This window comes from Pezoporus wallicus, unplaced genomic scaffold (genome assembly GCF_028554395.1).
Source record: "Pezoporus wallicus isolate ANWC-B61680 ecotype Strahan unplaced genomic scaffold, APGP_CSIRO_Pwel_v1 contig_7178, whole genome shotgun sequence".
Taxonomy (NCBI): Eukaryota; Metazoa; Chordata; class Aves; order Psittaciformes; family Psittacidae; genus Pezoporus; species Pezoporus wallicus.
In genome coordinates this window covers 83,144-102,358 of record NW_026636884.1, presented here as the reverse complement: position 1 = coordinate 102,358, position 19,215 = coordinate 83,144, and the positions used below count along the sequence as shown (strand labels likewise).

The following is a 19,215-nucleotide window of genomic DNA, read 5'->3' as shown; positions in this document are numbered from 1 at the left end:
AGTGGAGTTTTTTGGTGTTATTTTGTCTTATTTTGCTCATCACCACATCAACAGGTATATGGTGGGAAGCTGCTAACTGCTGACCAAACACCATGCACATCATATGCTTTGGGGGATCTAGAGGCCCCTTGAGCCCCCGCGGCGGTACATCAAGCCAGGCCATGTGCCCACTATGCAACCTTTGGGGGTGCAGGGCTCAGCAGTGCCTGCCCCAGAGGCTTCAAAGCCCGTTGTGTCACTGTGAGGAGCCTTAATTACAAGGGAGGCCTGGAGCTGGCTGTGGCTTTAGGCTGGCTCCTCAGACCAGGAAAACCCACACACACCAGGAAAAGAAAAAGAAAAGAAGGGGAAAAAAAGGAGCTGTGCAGTTTTCCTAAGCCAATGCAGCAGCCTATGGCAAAGCCAGGCACCAGCATTGCGAGGGGCTCGGCATCCCCCATCCCCAGGGAGCTGGGGTGGCTGGAGGGGTGGTCGGGGGCAGAGGACGGAGACAGCCCTGCTTCCCACTGCCCCATGGGCTGCCCTGTGCAGGAGAGCAGCAAGCATGTGCCCAGCTTTGAGGTTGAATTTCATCAGAGCTGAGGAACAGAGAGTGCTGGTGGGAAGCAGTTTCTAATGTAATTAAAGGGCTGCTGCTGCAGGCTGCTTAAAAAAAAAAAAAAAAAAAAAGAGAACTGACTATAAAAAATGTGTATTTCACCCAAGATCCCTAAAAAGCACCTAAAAAGGATAATTAACGTGTGCTGAAGTGCTCCCACTGCCAGGACCTATATTTAGCCCCTGGGCCAGGGAGTGTGAGCTGCCTGTGCAGGCTCCTGGCAGCAGGAACCTCACAGCACCATGCAGGGGAGTTGGACAAACACGTTCAAAATGGTCCTATTTGAAAGAATAATAAATACATTTTAGAAGGCATCACATCTAAGGATTGGAGCTGCTTCATGAAAATAAACTTGCCTTTGCAGCTAGAAACAGAACATGGAACAGCTCACCTGCCTCCAGGGGATGTGTAAAACCCCAGTACCAAAACCCCATTTTTCAGGGCCACACTGAGATGATGAGCAGGAATGTTGATCTGCTGCAGGACAGGAAGGCTCTACAGAGGGATCTGGACAGGTTGGATCCATGGGCTGTGGTCAGTGGTATGAGGTTCAACAAGGCAAAATGCCAGGTCCTGCACTAGAGCCACAACAGCCCCATGCAATGATACAGGCTTGGGGAACAGTGACTGGAAAGCTGCCCAAAGGAGAAAGACCTGGGGGTGCTGAATGACAAAGCTGAACATGAGCAGCTTGCGCCCAAGCAGCCAAGAAGGGCAGCAGCATCCTGGCCTGTATCAGCAATAGTGTGGCCAGCAGGGCCAGGGCAGTGATCATCCCCTGTACTGGGCACTGGTGAGGCTGCACCTTGAATTCTGTGTTCGGTTCTGGGCCCCTCACTGCAACTGAGACATTGAGGTGCTGGAGCGGGTCCAGAGGACGACAGAGCTGGTGAAGGGCCTGGAGCACAAGTCTGATGAGGAGCAGCTGAGGGAAGTGGGCAGGTTCAGTTTGGAAAAGAGAAGGCTCAGGGGGGACCTTATCACTCTACCTGAAAGGAGGATGGAGAAAGGTGGGGGTTGGTCTCTTCTCCCAAGTAACAAGTGATAGGACAAAAGGGAATGGCCTCAAGCCGTGCCAGGGGAGGTTTAGAATGGATATTTGGAACCATTTCTTCACTGAAAAGGTGCTCAAGCATTGGAACAGGCTGCCCACGGCAGTGGTGGAATCACCATCCCTGGAAGTGTTAAAAAATGAGGCCCTCAGTGACACGGTTTAGTAGTGGACATGGCAGTCCTGAGGTAATGGTTGGACTTGATCTTAAAGGCGTTTTCCGATGCAGGTGATTCTGTGATTCCCTGACAAGGCGGGCATGCAACATGCAGCCCATGTGTGCAAATGCAATGGCTTCCCTTCCTCACCCGCATCAGGTTTTCACTGTGTACAAGTACATCGCCACATTGCTCGTTACACGCTTTGGTGAGTGAGGAGGGGTCAGGCCAGCAGCCCACTCCCAAAGCCCTGTACAGGCACATCGCTGCCCTCACACAGCAGGCGATGACAACCCCGTGTCCCAGCGGTGGTGCGGTTTGTGCCAGCTGCTGACACCAGCTCAGTGCTGCAACTGGGCGGGCTTGCACCCAGCATGGCCCGGCAAGGGCACTGCCTGTGGCTTTGATGTAGGAGCCGGAGCCCATGGAGACCTCTCGGTCAGCGCATCCCTGCCTGGAGCAGGTTGACATGGCTCCTATGTCCAAATGTAATTGTTAATTTGGCAGGGCGGTAAGTGCTGGAGCAGCGTGCTCCTGTCTTGCTCCAGCCCGCTGCAGGGCCAAGGCTGTGGTTGGGGCTGCACCAGCTTATTTCCACGCCCTGGAGCTATTCTGAAAGGAAACCTCAGGGCCAAAAATAAGTAAAGAAAAACAAAGCCAGAAAGACACATTGAGCGTGGAGGCCAAGGTGCTGCTGCAGCCAGGGAAAGGGGCACCCCTGTCATGCAGCCGAGTGGCCATGGCACCTCCAAAACTGGGGGAGAAGGCACCAGAGGCAGAGCTTACCCCAGCTCCCACCTCTCCCAATGTGCTGTTAAGAGACAGGAGCATGTGTGCCAGGGTAACAAACTGGGGAGCAAAGTGATGAGCAAGGAGAGGGTGAACCAGCAACAGCATAAGAATCCCTCTTTTATCCTCCCTTACCTCTCATGGCATAAACCTAAACACAAACCAACATCAGCCTGGCATAGGGCTTGTTATTTTTTTGCAAGCAGTTAATTTTAGAATAAAAGCAGGAGGAGAAAACACCTAAACCGCACCACGCATCAACCTCAAGTATCAGTACACAATCTTTGCATGTTGGCCCTCTGCAACTAAACATCTAATATAATTTTCTTTTTTTTTTCTGAGGCAAGAAACCAGATAAAGAAAATTAATTCTATTCACATGCCTGGCAAACTGTGGGCCACAAGTAGCTCTGTAACGCAAGCACTCTGAGGTGGCCTGAACTCTGGGGTACAGAAACTCAGCAAGGTCACATCGTTATCGCAAATCCCAGCACTTGCCACCACCCAGGTCCTCACGTGTCTGAGCAATACCTGTATATCATATTTCCTCTAGTTTTTTCTTGGTTTGTTTTTTTCAGGAGGAAGAACCCATGCACCAGACAGAGTGAGTTACCAGGACTGGTCCCACCACCAGGCTGCTGCCTCCATCTGTGTGTGAGCGCCCTCAAACACAGCCACATGACAGAAATAGGAGGAAAACAGCCCAAATAAACCCCCCAAAAGCCCCCTTTTTCAGGAGGAGAGCAGGCAGACAGCCTAGGTCCACTGCAGAAGTACCCACTGATAACCTGCACTGATAACCCAGCTCAGGAGCTGAGCTGTCTGCCTAAGTCAAATCAGTGTCCCTGAACACTCAGGCATCTGGCTGGTGTGAAGGCACCAGTGATGGCTGCCTACCTCCTCCCCAAGCAGGCCCTTCACAAAGATCCCTGCATTTGGGCTTAAAAAGTTGCCATTTGCAGCAGAGGCCTGTGTCAGCAGGGAACCACTGGCTTGCACTGAGTATTTGTTGTATACATACATGAGTTGCAAAATACTTGCATATGTATCCACATACACATAAACAAGTACATGCCTGTTGCATCTTAACACTTAGGCACTCTGAAAAAGAAGGTTTTGAAAGTTTTCATGCTATAATGAACCTAATTTTTGCTCTGTGCATGAAATAGCATAAGGTCTGCAAGAGGAAAGGTAGGCACTGCCTCTGTTCCCCAGCTGCAGGTTCAGCTCCTGTCTTCAGAGACCTGATACCTTCTGCTAAAACAAAACACCAGCTCTTTGCAGCTTTGTATTTCAGGGTGTGAAAACAGAAAAACCTGAACTGCAAACCATTTGCTCACACTTTAAGGTTTCCATAAAGAGTTCTGGGGGTGCCATGCAGGTGGATGCCAATGATTGCACTTTATGTGCCCAACCCAGTGCTGGGGCAGTGCTGGGAGGACCATAAAACTCCCAGGACATGGCTGTGCTGGGGGAGTGGGGGGAAAGTTATTTGCTATTCAAGTGCACGGCAATAAAAGGAGCTGGAATCAAAAATTCCTTAGAGCATTCAAAAGGTTTGTAACGTTTTGGGGTTTCACTGAAGTCAGAGGCTGTTTTCCCACAGCTGAGACATTCTTTTGTCCAGACTGATGGCAGCAGCGATTCCATTAGAGGTTTTTCCTCCCCATTGAAAAGGGCAGAGAAATACAAACTCTCCTTGCCTCAGTTGGTGAGCAGCAGTTCTCATCATAGAATGACTTGGGTTGGAAGGGACCTTAAAGCTCATCCAGTTCCAACCCCCTGCCATGGTCAGGGACACCTTCCACTAGATCAGGTTGCTCAAAGCCCCATCCTACCTGCCCTTGAACAGTGTCAGGGACAGGGCAGACACAGCTTCCCTGGGCAACCTGTTCCAGTGCCTCACCACCCTCACAGAGTGTGGGTTCACTTCAGCTTAAAGCCATTCCCCCTTGTCCTGTCACTATGTGTCCTTGTATAAAGTCCCTCTCCAGCTTTCTTATTGACCCCTTTAGGTATAAGACTGTTTTAAAATTTCCCTGGAGCTTTCTCTTACCCAGCTCTCAGCCTGACTTCACAAGAAAGCAGAAAACCATCACAGAAATGCATCCAGGGCACACAGAAGGCACAATCCTACCTGATTGTTTCTTCCACAGATATTCCCATTTCTGTAAGGCAAACAGGGGCCAAGGAGAAGCCCTGCAGCCAGCTACATCACTCAGCCTGCCATGGGAAGCCCAGGTCACTTGGCTGTGCAGCTAGAAGAGCCACTGCTGGATGGAGAGGTGCTCTGCTGGCAGTGAGGGTCTCTCCCACTCAAGCCAGGAAAATCAGGGGGTTGAATGCATTCAGCTTGCATGCCGTGGCCACCCCACATCTAGCAGCCATACAGGGCTCAGTGCTGCTGCCTCCCACTGCCTCAGCCACACCAGGTACTTATTAAAAATAGAATTTTTTCTTCTAGGAAAGGACAAAAAAAAAAAAACCAACCCACCAAACAAGAAACTTTTCTTTTAAGATGGTGCAGACTGGTGTTTTCATAAACCCAAATGTGACCAAAAATACCTGCTTTAAACCCCAGTGCTGGTTCCTGGGTAAATCACTGTGTTCGGCTTTAGAGGCCACCCCCAATGCACAAAAAATGGCATGTGGGTGGATAAAGAAAATGCATACATTGACGTGGGCATTTTTTGTCCTTGCCTAACCCACCCGGCTTGCTGATCCTTATGATTTCATTGCACAACCAGCCCAAAACTGGATGCAGGAACACCTCCAGTGATGGCAGAGCCTGCAGATGCCTTCTCAGCCGCTTCTCCTGCCTGCCTGACAGCAGAGAGTGGGAACACTTCCCTCAGATGCATACTGCATACAGGCAAACACTGGAAAAAAAAAAAAAACCAAAACAACCAAAAAACACATTGGAAGCTGCTAAAATGCCTTAAAATCCTCAAAGCAAGTATCTTTCTATTTTACTATGAGGGGGATGAGGCACTGGCAGAGGTGGAGGTGCCCCATTCCTGGCAGTGTTCAAGGCCAGCTTGGACGTGGCTTTGAGCAACCTAGTCTAATGAAAGGTGTCCCTGCCCATGGCAGGTGGGCTAGAACCGGTTGATCTGTGACCATCCAAAACCTCACACTGTGAGGTGCTTGCTGCTGGCCACTTATGCTCTCCAGATGACAACCAGAGATGAACAGCATTTGATGGGGACTGCCCAGTGCCACCAGTGTCCACCAAAACCTGCCTGTCCTCTCAGGCAAGTGCTGCCAGGTGCAGCACAGGGGGCACAGGAGGGCAACACCCCCCACGCAGTAAGCCAGGAGGGACAGTCCCTTGGGAAGCCATCCCGGCACAACTGGCAGGCGTCAGCCAGCTCTGGCGCTAGCTCCCTGGCCTTTGAGGAGCAGCCAGCCAGCGGGAGGCAAATCCTGGCGCTGCTGGTGGGGACATGCGTAAAACTGCAGCAGAGCCCTGGGAAGGCACGTGGAGGGGACCCACGTGAAGGGGAGGACAGCCAGCTACCCCCTAGCACAGGGTGCAGCGGGTGCTGCGTGGCTGTTTGCTACGCACGTACCCCTCCGGCTCAAGCTAAAGCAAATCAACCCAGTTTGTCTCTCATGCATGAGCCAAGAGGAGGACGAGTGTTCGCCTCCCCGTCACTTGTCTTCACCCTTCCCAGCACTGCTCACTCAAGGGTGAGGACAGGCAGAGAGTCACACACAGAGCTCAAGAAGCCGTCTCACAGAGCTTGCTCCATTCACCCTTGTGACATCTCAGCCATCCTGCTCAGGGGATGGGCTCACAGCAGAGCTGCAGGGCATCCATCGCCAAAAACCCCTCCCAATGCCTATCCCCAGCCGCTGTCCCTATGCAAACACCTCCTCTGATGTGACCTAGCTAGCGCCCGGAACGTCCCCACTGCCTGCGCGGCAGCACCGCTTGCTGGACACGGAAGACTTCACAGCAGCGCTACCCCATGACGCTGCGCAGGGGTGCCAGCAAACACATCATTGCTACAATCTCAAAACAAAGCAGCAGCTGTCAGCCAGCTCTTTTTGCACTTCTGGGCTGCAGCCAAACTTGTGTTCGCTGTCTTCCACCCCAGCGATGGGGCTGTGCACCAGCATTTTGGTGCCCAGGACCCTGACAGGCATCATCAACTTCACAGCATACTGAACTCCTCACACATCTAATGCAAAGAGTCCAAGAAATAAGGGGCAAGACACAGCTGAGGTAGCCACTGTGCAGACCATGGGGGCAGAGGAGAAAGGGTCAGGAAAGAGGCAGTAACGTGGAAAAGCTGTATGTTTCAGAGCCAGCCTCATACAGAAGTAGGAAGGGCTTACACAGGGTGGAAATTAATACAAATTCCACTAAACCCAGGAGCTGTTCATCTCCCAGCTTTTCTAGTGGTAAGTAGAAAGAGCCTACAAATTAAGTGCAGTTTTGCTAGAAGTAATACCAAATTATTTCTTTACTGGCTCTTGAATTTGGCATTGCAATGCTCAGTAGTGACATCCAAGGCGGCTGAAAGGCATGCACAAACTTGTGCTGACCCCTTGGAGACAGTCCCCTGAAGAGCCACAACTCCATGCTGTAAAATTGTGCTGCTAAGCAACAGCCCACAGCTTCCTCCCTCAGCATCGATACCCATTGATGATTGTACAACTCAGCATACACATGTCAACCAGGGCCTGGGTGGGATTTTAAACAAATAACATGCTGTATAGTTGCAGGCGAAAAAAAGAAACACACTGAGTAACAGAAGCTTTACCCATGACCTACAAGCCCACAACAACCCCTTTATCCTCACTCACCAGCTCTGTGCTGCAGGAGACCTGGCATCAGGAGCCACTGTGAAGACACAGAGCCAGTGGTGCCCTGGAGCATCTCTTTCATAGTGCCTCAGGAAGAACAGAACAACCCCTGCTCACATTGCAGCAGGTTGATGGCCATGATATAGCAAAGCCCCAGGCCCAGCTTTTCCCACCTTTTCCCAGCTTTTCCACCCCACTGCTGGGTCACCTCAGGGCAGGGTGGCCCTTGGGGTGCCTGAAAATCACAGTTTGGAGCATGTCTCAACCTCTGCTTTCCCCCTCACCCCAGAATGCTGTGGCTCCCAGTGTGAACAGCCTGGCTCTTGCTTCTTGCTCGCTCCAGTCCAACCTCAAATCTCAGCACCCATCTCCCTCCAGAAAGAAAACCAGCAACACCTCAGACCACGCCACTATGGAGTGTGATGGTTTTAATGGTAATTAGAGAAATCAACAGGGTACATTTCAGCCTTGAAATACAAGTGCAAAAAGGATACAATATAGTGTTTTCTGTACATTTCTTACAAAATATTACATACATTCCATCCTGAAGTGGTACTTCACACACTGCTGAGCCCACGCACCACACGTGTACACCAGCTGTAGCTTTTCCTCTTTCCCTCCTTATGTGCAGGACATGGATCTAACAGAAAGCCCCCATTAGAGTCTGGACAGATGCTTTCAGGGCAGTGCTAGGTAAATACAAGGGGTGAACACAGGGACCTTCCTGCCCAGCATGCCCAGGTGCTGGCAGCTCCTGCAGTGCTGAGCTGCCACTGTGCCTATGTGGCAAGTGGGCAACATCACCCTGCTGGCACTCAGAGCTCTTGGTTTAGGAAATCTTTTTCTCACTGCAGTTTGGCATTTTCCCTGTGCCTGGCATCACCTCCCACTTCATGCCCTGTATAGTATACCCAGATCGAGTCATGGCAAACCTGCTTCCATTTTACCCACAGCATCTCCTCAGGAAGAAGCCAGCCAGGCTAAATAGCAAATAAATTAAACCCTCCTCCCCCCGCACTCCCCCAGCACCAGTGAGCTTGTGTGACATGTGTCAGTACCCATCCTGGCAGTCATTGTCATCGTAGTCAGCAGCAGGCTTGTTGCGGTAGGCACCCAGCCGCCGCTTGCGGCTCCCGCTCTCCAGGCTCTGTGGCGAGCTGTTGTCCCCACGGCTGCTGGACTCGCGGGTGGCATCCTCCTGGGAGTGGCTTTCATCATCATCATCATCCTCCTGGGACTCACTGATGTTGCTCTCTGTGGACCTGCTGTCCTCAGCCGCATCATCCTCTTGGCTACCATCGTCCTCTGGTGATGAGCTCTGGCTCTCAGTTGATGTGCTCGGCTCATCCCCATCAGGGTTGGAGTCATTCTCATCCTCCTTTGACTCCTCTGCAGTGTTCTCTGTGGACAAGCTCTGGTTGCCGTCATCTTCTCTGGACTCACTGTCAGGTGTGGATGGTGCACTCTTGTCCTCAGCAGACTCCTGGTCCTCCTGCTCTTCCCGGGACTGGCTGCTGCTGTGCTCACCTGATGTGCTCACCACCTCCTTGGGGATGTCCTCTGGGGACTCCCCTGGCTCTTCATCTGACTGTTCAGCGGTGCTCTCTTTGGACTCGCTGTCCTCATCCTCCCTGGATGGGCTGTCCTCCCCATCCCCGTCCTCCCTGGAGCGGCTTGCACTGTTCTCCTCTGACTGGCTGGTGTCAGGCTCTTCTGACTGACTGCTTTCCTCTGTGGATGGGCTGTCTTCTCCCGAGTCAGCATCCTCCACCTCTGGGGACCTGCTGTCACCCTCCTCCCATTGGTGGGAGCCAGCCTCCCAGCTGCTGCCCAGGGCATGAGGGCCAGCACGACGCCCCTTATAGCTGCTGGCTGGGCCATCAAAGACAGAAGGGTCATCACCCTGCATGGCTCCACCCTCGAAGTTGTAGTGTTCCTCCTCCTGGCTGCTGCTGCTGCCCCCTCCATGCCTGTAGGTCCGCTCATACCGGCTACCGAGGTAGTTCCTGTACTGCCGGTGGTCTGCCCCCATGCTCTCACTGCTGCTACTGCTGCTGCTGTCGCTGTGCCCTCCAGCAGCCCCGGTGTCCCCATGGCCAGTGTCATGGTCATGTTCGCCTGCCCCATCAGGAACTGCCACATAGGTAGGACCTTCACCCCCATCCTCTGCCCCATTCTCATCAAAGGTGTCATCCCCACTGTCATCCTCTTCATCCAGGAGCCTGCCAGCATGGGAAGGAAGCACATTGACTCCAGTGCCATGGTGCTCTCCGTTGTCACTGTCATCAGCATCACGTGCATCCTCCTCCTGTGGAGATGAAAAATGGAAATGAATGCAAAGGCTTGTGTGTCACAGGCACCAGGACTGCTCAACATGCAGCCCAAGTGCTATCCTGACCAACACAGATTTGGTGCTATGTTCACTTTCCTGGCACAGCAGAACACCCCTCTCTGCTCACTCACCAGGAAACCCAGGCTGTTCCCATCCCGGGCACTCGCATCCTCGTGGTCCACCTGGTTCAGGTGCTGAGGCTCCCCAGCTCTGTCCCCCTTGTCATGGCCACCATGCTTGCCCAGGTCCTCACCAACAGCGTTCCCAACTGCTGTGTCCCCAGCAAGGGTATTTTCCGTCTCTCCTGTGACTGGAGGATGTCTGCCATCTTCACCATCCAGGAGGTTGCCCAGCTTGTTGATGTACTCTTCATTTGCTGTGTCCTGAATACAAAACATGACACAGCGCTTTGGGTTATTGAACACCACTGCACATTTACTGCTACTGCTATGGGATGATATATCACTCCTAAGCCATGCAAGTACTCAAGCATCTTTTTATTGCTTCCACCCCAACCCTTCAGTTGTTTCTGCTGATGCAAAACCAGAAGTAGCCGCCAACAAAAGGGTAACACAGAAAAGCCATGACAGTTCAGAGCAGAGAAATTCATGTTTCAGGACCAGCACAGCAGAACGCACAATGTGAATTGGGAATGTGCACAAGGAAACAAGGCAAAATGAGGTGAAACCAACCCAGACTAGAGAAGACTGAACAGATGGGCAAAGCTCAAACACCCACAGAAGCAGCAGGTGTTCCCTCAGGTGCCTGCTTCAAGGATGCCTACCTGGGGCTGGCTCCCCATTCGTTGCCCTACGAGTATGCTGCTTATGGGACCAGGGCACCCCATGGCTTACCTGTTGCTGGGCACTGCGGAGGGAGCGGGTGGGCTCATGGCCAGGCACCTAAACACATCCAGGAGACATCTGATCAGTGACCGGTGTGCCTTGAATGGGCAAACCACCAGGGTTTGGGGTTTGAGTACCTGTCCATGGATACTTACAGGGTGAGCGCAGGCTATGGGCCAGAGGAGCAGCACCACGAATGCAGCCCTCATGTCAGTTGTGGTCCCCTTGGCTGCAATAGGGAGCTAAGTATTAGCACACTAAAGCAAAACACTGCTACATGCCCCTGGTTGCAACCAGGCCCTACAAAGCCCTTCCAGCTGATACAGCCTTGCCACCCTTGCACATGGTGCTCAGCCTGGTGTGTTATCAAACAAGCCAAGGATTTGTCCTTGTGCCACCTCCTGGCACCTTCTGTGCAGAAACTTCCTTTTAGTTTGGAATTTTAAATAACTGGCCATGCTCCTGCAGATATTTTGTCTAAGCATCATTAAAGAGTGGAAAAGTTCATTCAAATTCGCTGTTCCCACAGAAATGTCACCCCCCCCCCCAGATCAGGGGCAGTGATGGGAGCAGGCACCACAGATGGGCAGCACCATAAGACAGTGGGCTACAGAGCTATGCCTCCCACCTGGTGTAGTTCCTGCAGTCCATAAAACCCCTGCTGCCCAAAGTGGAGTCCCTGGTAAGACAACCACATGGAGAGCTGCATCCCCTGTGGCCACTGGCTCAGTCTGGCAGGTGAAGCAGCAAGGGGCTTTCCTCCAGCTCTGCTATCATTTTCCAAGTCACACAAGCAGCCCAGCAACACATCCCCGCAGGGCATACTGACTGCACTGCACATCAGGCCCTTAGTGACATGGTTTAGTGGTGGACTTGGCAGTCCTGGGGTAAAGGTTGGACTTGATGATCTTAAAGCTGTTTTCCAATCTCACAGATTCTATGATTCTATGATCATCCTGCACCCAAAACACACTGGAGCAAAGAGCTCCCAAATTCTTCCCTTAAAAGCAACACCAACACTGCAGCTTACAAGTGCCCTGCTTTCTACCAAAACTTGGCTTCAACCCCTCTTGCCCAAAAATCACCCTTTTCTCTCCAGGTAATGCCAAAGCAACCCAAAGAAAGCAAAACCTTTACCTTGAGCGCTGTGTGAGCGGGTGTCTCCTCGGTGCTTGGGATGGGATGGGCTGGCTGCCTGTGCTGGGATGCCCCGTGCTGTGTGCCCTGGCGTGGCTGTGCAGGCATTTAAGCGCTGCCCGGCGCCAGCCCCGGGCAGGGGGCAGCCAATGGCACCGGCAGGCAGCGCGGCCACGCGTGGAGGTGTCACCGGGAACTGGCCTCCCACACTTCCTCCGGCCTCCGCTGGGACGCCGGCCCCAAAAAAGCTGTTTGTGGTTGCAGGACGACGAGCCGGGCCAGCAGTTAATGACCGACTGCGCCGGCCTCTGTTTTCACTGCTAAATTTGTTCCGTTCACACACTTCCCGCTGTGACACACACAAACAACTACAGCCTGGCCAACGCCGAGCACCAGGCCCTGTCCCGGGGATGGCATCCTCCTAAGGCATGCACTTGGGAACAGCGTGTGCCCTGTGCCATGGTGCTGAAACCCACGTGAGAGCATTCCCACTCAGCCTCCTCCTGCCCCTTGGGGCAGAAGCACAAAACACTGTGGCAGAAGGAGAGGACATGCTTATTTCCTGCCCACATTTGCACCCATGCAAGGGAGAAAGGAAATACTAACTAGGTGCACAGGGAGGATCACACCCCCTGCACAGGGGACTGTAGCACCCCCAGAGCTTCTTCTAGCTGCTGGTCAGGGGATGAAATCTCTGCTCTGGAAAACACAGGCAACAAGACATGCACATGTGTATAGGCATGTATATACATGGGCATGTACATGCAAACATACATATGAAAACACACACCACATATACCATTTGGTGTAGCATGGATTATAGGCAGGTAGTGACAGGACAAGGCAGGGTGGCTTTAAGCTGAAAGAGGGAAGGTTTAAATGAGGTATTATGAAATAATCCTTCACTATGAGGGTGGTGAGGCACTGGCACAGGTTTCCCAGAGAAGCTGTGCCTACCCCATCCATGGCAGAGTTCAAGGCCAGGCTGGATGAGACTTTGGAGAAACCTGGTCTAGTGGGAAGGTGTCCCTGCCCATAGCAGGGGGGTTGGAACTGGATGGTCTTTAAGGTCCTCTCCATCCCAAACCATTCAGATTAGATGATTACCTACTCCAAACAACACAGTAACCCAGCAGTGCAGATATCCTCTACCTGATCACAGTGTGAGAGGGAGTTTGCAAACCCCCATATGTGCACACACACACACACACACACACACACACACACACCTGACACAGTGCAAATGCACCTCTCTGACCATGTGGTTTAGGTCAGGACCAGCATGCCTCAGCCTTACACCTGGCTTTTCCCTCTGCCCCAGTCTGGGTGGAAGGAAGGCAACTTCCTTGCCTGTATTTGGCCATTGCTAAATCCCCTGTGCCCACAGTACCCTCTCTCTGCTAATAAATATCACACCACAAGTGCAAATAGATTGCTTTGAAGCAGCAGTGCTTCTCTGCTGTGCAAGCTGGGTTCTCACACAAACCAAGCTGCGGATTATGGGCACAACCACAGGGCGAGGGGCCAGGAGGAGGGTGCCTACAGGTGTTTTATTGAGAAGGAAGTGTAAATGACAGCACTGATACTCTGTGAGGAGTGTTTGTACATCCTCCAGGTAGGAGAAGGCGTTTCTGCTGCCCTGGGCAAGTGCTGGAAATGCTGATACTGCAAAGTAAATGAATTAAAGAAACCTGAGCAGGGTCTGGGTTGAGCCTGGGCTCTGTGAACTGCAGATTACCTGAATTTACCTGGAATGTCCCGTGGCAGGGGGTTGGAACTTGATGATCTTAAGGTCCTTTCTAACCCTAACTATTCTATGATTCTATGTATCACCCTCAGACAACAGTATCCAGGAAGCATCCTCCATGCTATGAGACCACCATGGCTCAACAAAGCATCTTGTGAAAGCAGGCATGTCAGTCTGCTGTTGTGGCTGCCTGCTTAATTTCATTCTTGAAGATCTCCTGCTTTCCTGCTTTCCCCCCCAACCCCAACATTACCTGCCAGGGGAATTTGCATACCTGCCCTGTGAGGACTGGGCAGGGACCAGAGGTGCCAAATGCGACAAACACCTTTTTTTCCTTCCTCCTGCTCCCCACACAGGGAGGTCCCAGGGCTGACCCAGCCCCATTGCTCTCCCCATAGCCCCTCAACCTCAGGATGGGTAACACCAAGCTGCTCGCTCTCACGCATGCGTACACTTTCAGCAGATGTTTTCCCTGTTCTTCCCTACCCAACTCCTGTTGCAGATACTGTGGGATGTATTTTCCTCTTGACCTGTGATAAAATTATACCCCTGTCCCCGGCCAGATATGAGTTCATGTTGCCAACTTTTTTTAGGCACCTTCAACAATTACCGTGTTTTGTTGTGCTGGGTTTTTTATGTCAAACCTACATTTAACTCAGCCCCCAAAGTTCTGGTGGTGCCTCACGTCCAAGCTGTGCAAGAAGGGGATAAACACCAAGCTGTGCGAACCTGGCTTTTTTATACCACATTTCACTTGCTTACCCCTCTGGCCACCCACCCCCAAGTCACCTTCCTCCTCTCCAGTGGCCCCGAAAATGGCACCAGTGCACCCAACAGCACTCGCTGCCAGAACCCTGACCAGACCCCAAGTCCTTGTGTCCTCCAATAGCCCTGGGTTGAAAGACCAGGTCTGCCCCCTAAGTCCCTTCCAGAGAGCATCCCATATCATCAGCCAGAGTGTCCAAGCAGCTCTGCCTTTGTTCTGCAAGGAAAGGAAAGCCCAGCCCACACACTGTAACCTTACAAAAAGGCTTAAAAAATCCCAACCCCCTAAACCGATAATATTGAGGATTATTGTTTGCTACACCATAGGTGAGAAATGGGCTGGGGTTGGGGGAAGTGGCTGCCCGAACAGTGTTATAAGTGCTACTGTGCATTTCCCCAAATCATCATCTCTCCTGCGACGCTTGGTCCCTGGAGGCAGCCAGGACAAGAAGCAGCAGGGCAAGGAACATAGGGAAACCTGGCCAGGCTAAAGCTGGCACCCGCAGGCTACTGAGGAGGTGGCTAATTCAGACAAGAGGTCTGGCAGGGCTAATGAGAAGACACAGGAATATCACTCTGCTGTTTGACAAGTTGGACTGTGCAGTGTTCATAAGGCAGAGGTAAGATATGAGCACAGACAGCAGGACAGATTAGAGATGCAAAACCAAGACAGAAGTTGGAACGGCAGAGAGTGAACTGATGATGGAGGCACATAACTGCTGCTCTCTTCCACCAACTGAGCCATCTCAGCATTGAAAACTCAAGAAATCAGTATTTAAAGAACAACAACAACAATAACACACTGTTCCCTCTTTTTTTCAGTCCAAGGTATTTTCATAGTGTTTATGTTGCTGGTGCACTTTTCTCTTGGTGACACCCATGGGTTTTGACAGCAGCACCAAAAGAAAAGGATTAATGAGTGAACTGGAGGAGGAGAGACCAGAATGAGAGCACAACTCAAGGCACACATCTCTGTCCCTTTCCCAGACACTCAACACCAGCTCCTGCCTTATGCTTAGATCCAAATCCCTCTGCCAAGCACTTGCTGGTGACAGTTACTACAGTGCAGGGCTGTGTTTTCAATTGGGAGCAGGCAGGAATGCCTCCTATTCATTTTCCCTGTACATGCCACATTAGCAACAGGAATTACCCAGTGCCCAATCCCAAAGGACAGATTCCCACACTGCTCCTCTAACAGGTGCTTAGCCTTGCAAAGCACCCAGATTCCCATGTCACAACCTGCTTTGCAGGTAGACAGACCATAGCTGGTGGCTGTGGGCACAAAGGGGAGAAGCAGCCTGGCTGTGGCTCCTCTGCACATGAAAGGAATCTGAGCAAAGGCATCATGCCTGTTCCCTGAAGTCTGAGTAAATATTACCCGTGTTTCACAGCATTAAAGTAACACACAATGCAGTAGCTACTGGTAACATTTTAGGTGTTTGAAGAACAGCATTGATATTTCAGCTCCCCCCAGCAGCAAGCCTCAAAGCTACAAACACTGTGGTACATGGCAGATGGAAGTTAACGTCATGTTTTTCACAGTGCAGAGGCGCCAACAATACTGGTTCATGCTAAGCTTTTAAAATCCGCTATTTCTTCTCACTGTTAGAAAAACACATCTTAGGTGCTTGAGTCCTGGAGCTCTGAATTACAGACACACACAGGGCCCCACTAATGCTAGACCCCTGCACAAGACCAGCAGCCCTCTGCACAAGGGTAGGATCATAAACCTGTCCTCGGGTGCCACCATGGAGCTTCCTTTACAGCCAGAGAAAACAAGCACTTTAAAGTCACCCATCATTTGCCCTATTTCAACCACCTATTTCAGACTGAAATGCAGCACAGACTGCTTGAGGTCTCCGTGACAATGCCAAAGGAAGGTGACCAGCATGCTGGTCTTGTCCTACCAAGAAGATGCACCATGCTCTTGCCCAATACACATAGAAGGCAAGTTCCCGAAGCCCTGTCTCTCGCCACTTCCGATCAACACTGCTGGCACAGGTACCAGGCAGCCTAGTGTGGCTGGGCTCTCATTAGTTCAGCACAGACAGCAGTAATCATAGTGACAGCAATGGATAATTATGGCTCCTAAAATTTCATTCAGAGTACAATATCTTCTACAATCATTCCCTGCTCAGAAGTCAGTCCACTGGGAGGTGGGAGCAGTGTGTACTTGTCAATCACAAGCTGGAAATGGAACAATAACAGAGCCTTAACTTGAAAAGCCCTCTCTAAGCATCTCTCCGCACTCGCCCCTACTCCACCTGGAATTGCAGATATCTGTGCCAGACTCCGGCAAAGCAGCACAGTGAGAGTGCTCTTGGGAAATAACACAGCAATGATCTGGGGCCAGGTATGCCCTCACATCAGCTGGCAGCTGGTGTGACCTCCTCTGAGCTGCAGGTTTGAGATACGGCCAGCTGCAGTGTGTGTCCTTATCAGAGGTCTATAGCTTCACAGTACCCTGATCTCTTGTTGGAGGGGGAAAATACATCATAAGGAAATGACTGATTGATATGATTGTAAGAAACAGGGACAGCATGAGTACAAACGGGTGTTGAGGAGGCACAGGCTGCCCAGAGTGGGTAGAGAGGTCAGGTCAGGGCTGGCAGCTCGAGGGATAGACATCTGTAGGGACAGCCTGACCCTCCTCCCGGGAGGGCGGTCAGCACTCCTTTGGTTCCTGTACTGTCATTATGGCTCACTTAGTCTAAATTTATCACTGCTTGGTGTAGCTGGGCAGGAAGCATTACCACAATCCCCTGGGAGCCTGGAAAAGCTGCATAGACACTATCAATGCAGCCCTGAGTAAGAGACCAGCGGCAATTTGGCTCATACCTCCAATGGACAGAAGCCAGTTTGTAGCATTTTCCCCACTATAAGCTTCATCACGTGAAGCTGCTGAGCAGCTGTGAGCTGGGGCAGCCCAGCCTTCAGCCAGGCTTCTGGGTACACTACACTCAAAACTCTATTAGAGAATACAGAAACATGGTCCCCATCAATGATTAATCATGTGAGCAGAAAGCCTGCTTCATAATCAAAGCATCATCTGTTGACAAAACCTGTGCACTCCTTGCATACGTGTCCTGTGCCAGGCCCCATTGGAAAGGTTACCAGATCCTTAATGTGGCTGGGAATGAAAAAACATGTCTCCAAATTTGTCCAGTTTGCAATGAGCTAAATCCCTGAAATGCTTGAGCTGAGATGTTCTCCCCTAATGCTGGCATCCTTTTCCTTACTCATCTTCCTTTAATCTTCAGAAAGTTAATAACTTTTTAAAAAGACCAAAAAAGACCAAAAAAAACCCCAAGCAAATATCCACTACCAAAACCCAAACAGCCCAACCTCCCCCCAGAAAGCAGAGAATTCTCAACTTAAATACAGCCATAGAAAATAAAAGCAAGACAGCAGAAGCACTTTCCAACACTCAAAAAGACCTATTACTTCATATGCAAATTTCCTCCTGTGCTTACAAAGTAATTGAACCCTCATTGTTCAAAACCCAGCCCAAGCCCAGCTGTAGGACCACATCATGCATTGGGTGAGTTTCCCTTTGAGCTGAGCTTTTTCAGCCCAGCACCCACACCATGCACAGCCAAACTGCTTGTCCCACAGCAAAGATGGGAGCCAAACCTTCCAGGAAAGATGGTCAGGGCAGAAAAGGCAGGAGAAGTCCAAAGCTGCCTGCTTCCTTGGAGTGTGAAGGACAGAGGAGGGGGAGGAAGGAGGAACCCAGAAGTTTCCTTGATTACCCACAAGCACCCTATGCAGGTGTAAAGTCTACAGATTTCCAATAGCTAAGGAACCCCATTGTTGCCCGTCTGCCCTCTCCAGCCAGAAAGGCACAGTTTTTCTTCTATTTGATTCACCAGGAGCAGCCTCATTTCCAATGCAAAGATGCTTAGCTGATGATCTAACTTCTTATTATTACACAACTCCTGTAGCCAGATCTTTCATGATATTCCAAATTGTACAAGGGTCTATACAAAAAAAACCCACAAACAACCCAGAGAAGTTATTCTACGCTACATAGGAATGTATGTGCCTATGTTAAACCACTTTCAGTGAGAAACAAGTATTAAATCCAATGAAATGTTTCTTGGTTTTCCTTAGTTCCTAAAAGAGTGTCTAAATACTGGTGGGGTGGGGAAACAGTATTTTGCATATCAGAGGGACAAAGGAAAACCTGGAATGGTTAACTGGAAATACTTTTCCTGAAAAAAACATGCGAGGTTGTAGGTGACAAATGACAAAGCCATATGAGCACTCCACCAGCAGCCAAAGTGCTGGTGTGCATGTTTCAGGGGGCCTGTGTACATTGCACTGCCAGCACACTAAAAGGCCACTCAGGAATATTGCTCCAGCACTTGACAGCAGCCATCCCCAGTCCTGAGACAGGAATCTGTATTTCACACAGGAACTGAATCTTGCTGCTTTTAAGACCTAGATTTAGAAGACATTCTATTTATTCACCCCAGCAATCAGTTCACCCAATTCAGATACTGGCTATAGGACTGGACCAACCGTTCACTCTCAACAACATGGTGACTTTAACACTCTTCCTTGTTTGATCTATTCATGAAGAAAGTTTCCCTCCACCCCCCAATTGTTCTTTGTAATTCTGTACCAATCAGCTTAACTGAGCACACTGTAAATGACAGACTGAAGTCTTATACAACAGACTAATTCTGCTGGACAAGTATATTCACACTCTGTTAGACTTCCAGCTGAATTCCATGGTACACCTCCAAGGAGTTACACACATGTGATTGCACATGCTGATGGCAACGTTTTGACTCAGGCTATTTCCTCTTCACTATTCCCACTGGAGACCTCCCTTACCACACAATGTTTTTTTTCTGCATGCTGAATACATGGAATAATATCACACAAAAGATAAAGCAAGCAGAAATCTTAAAAATGCTGGTAGAAATGAATACTCGATAAGCAATTACCCTTGTGCACATAAGTAACGCTTC

The 19,215-nt window shown here is 50.7% G+C and overlaps 1 protein-coding gene across 1 annotated transcript; it reads right to left on the bottom strand.

Annotated features, from left to right (window-relative positions):
• Positions 1 to 8,336: 8,336 nt before the first annotated feature.
• On the bottom strand, positions 8,337 to 10,828 carry DMP1 (dentin matrix acidic phosphoprotein 1). The gene is made up of 4 exons (XM_057401998.1): positions 10,743 to 10,828; positions 10,597 to 10,644; positions 9,874 to 10,125; positions 8,337 to 9,718 (listed from the first exon to the last, which is right to left on the bottom strand). Exons 1-4 carry the CDS (start codon positions 10,794 to 10,796, stop codon positions 8,462 to 8,464), a joined length of 1,611 nt encoding a protein of 536 aa, XP_057257981.1. The 5' UTR covers positions 10,797 to 10,828; the 3' UTR covers positions 8,337 to 8,461.
• Positions 10,829 to 19,215: the final 8,387 nt, after the last annotated feature.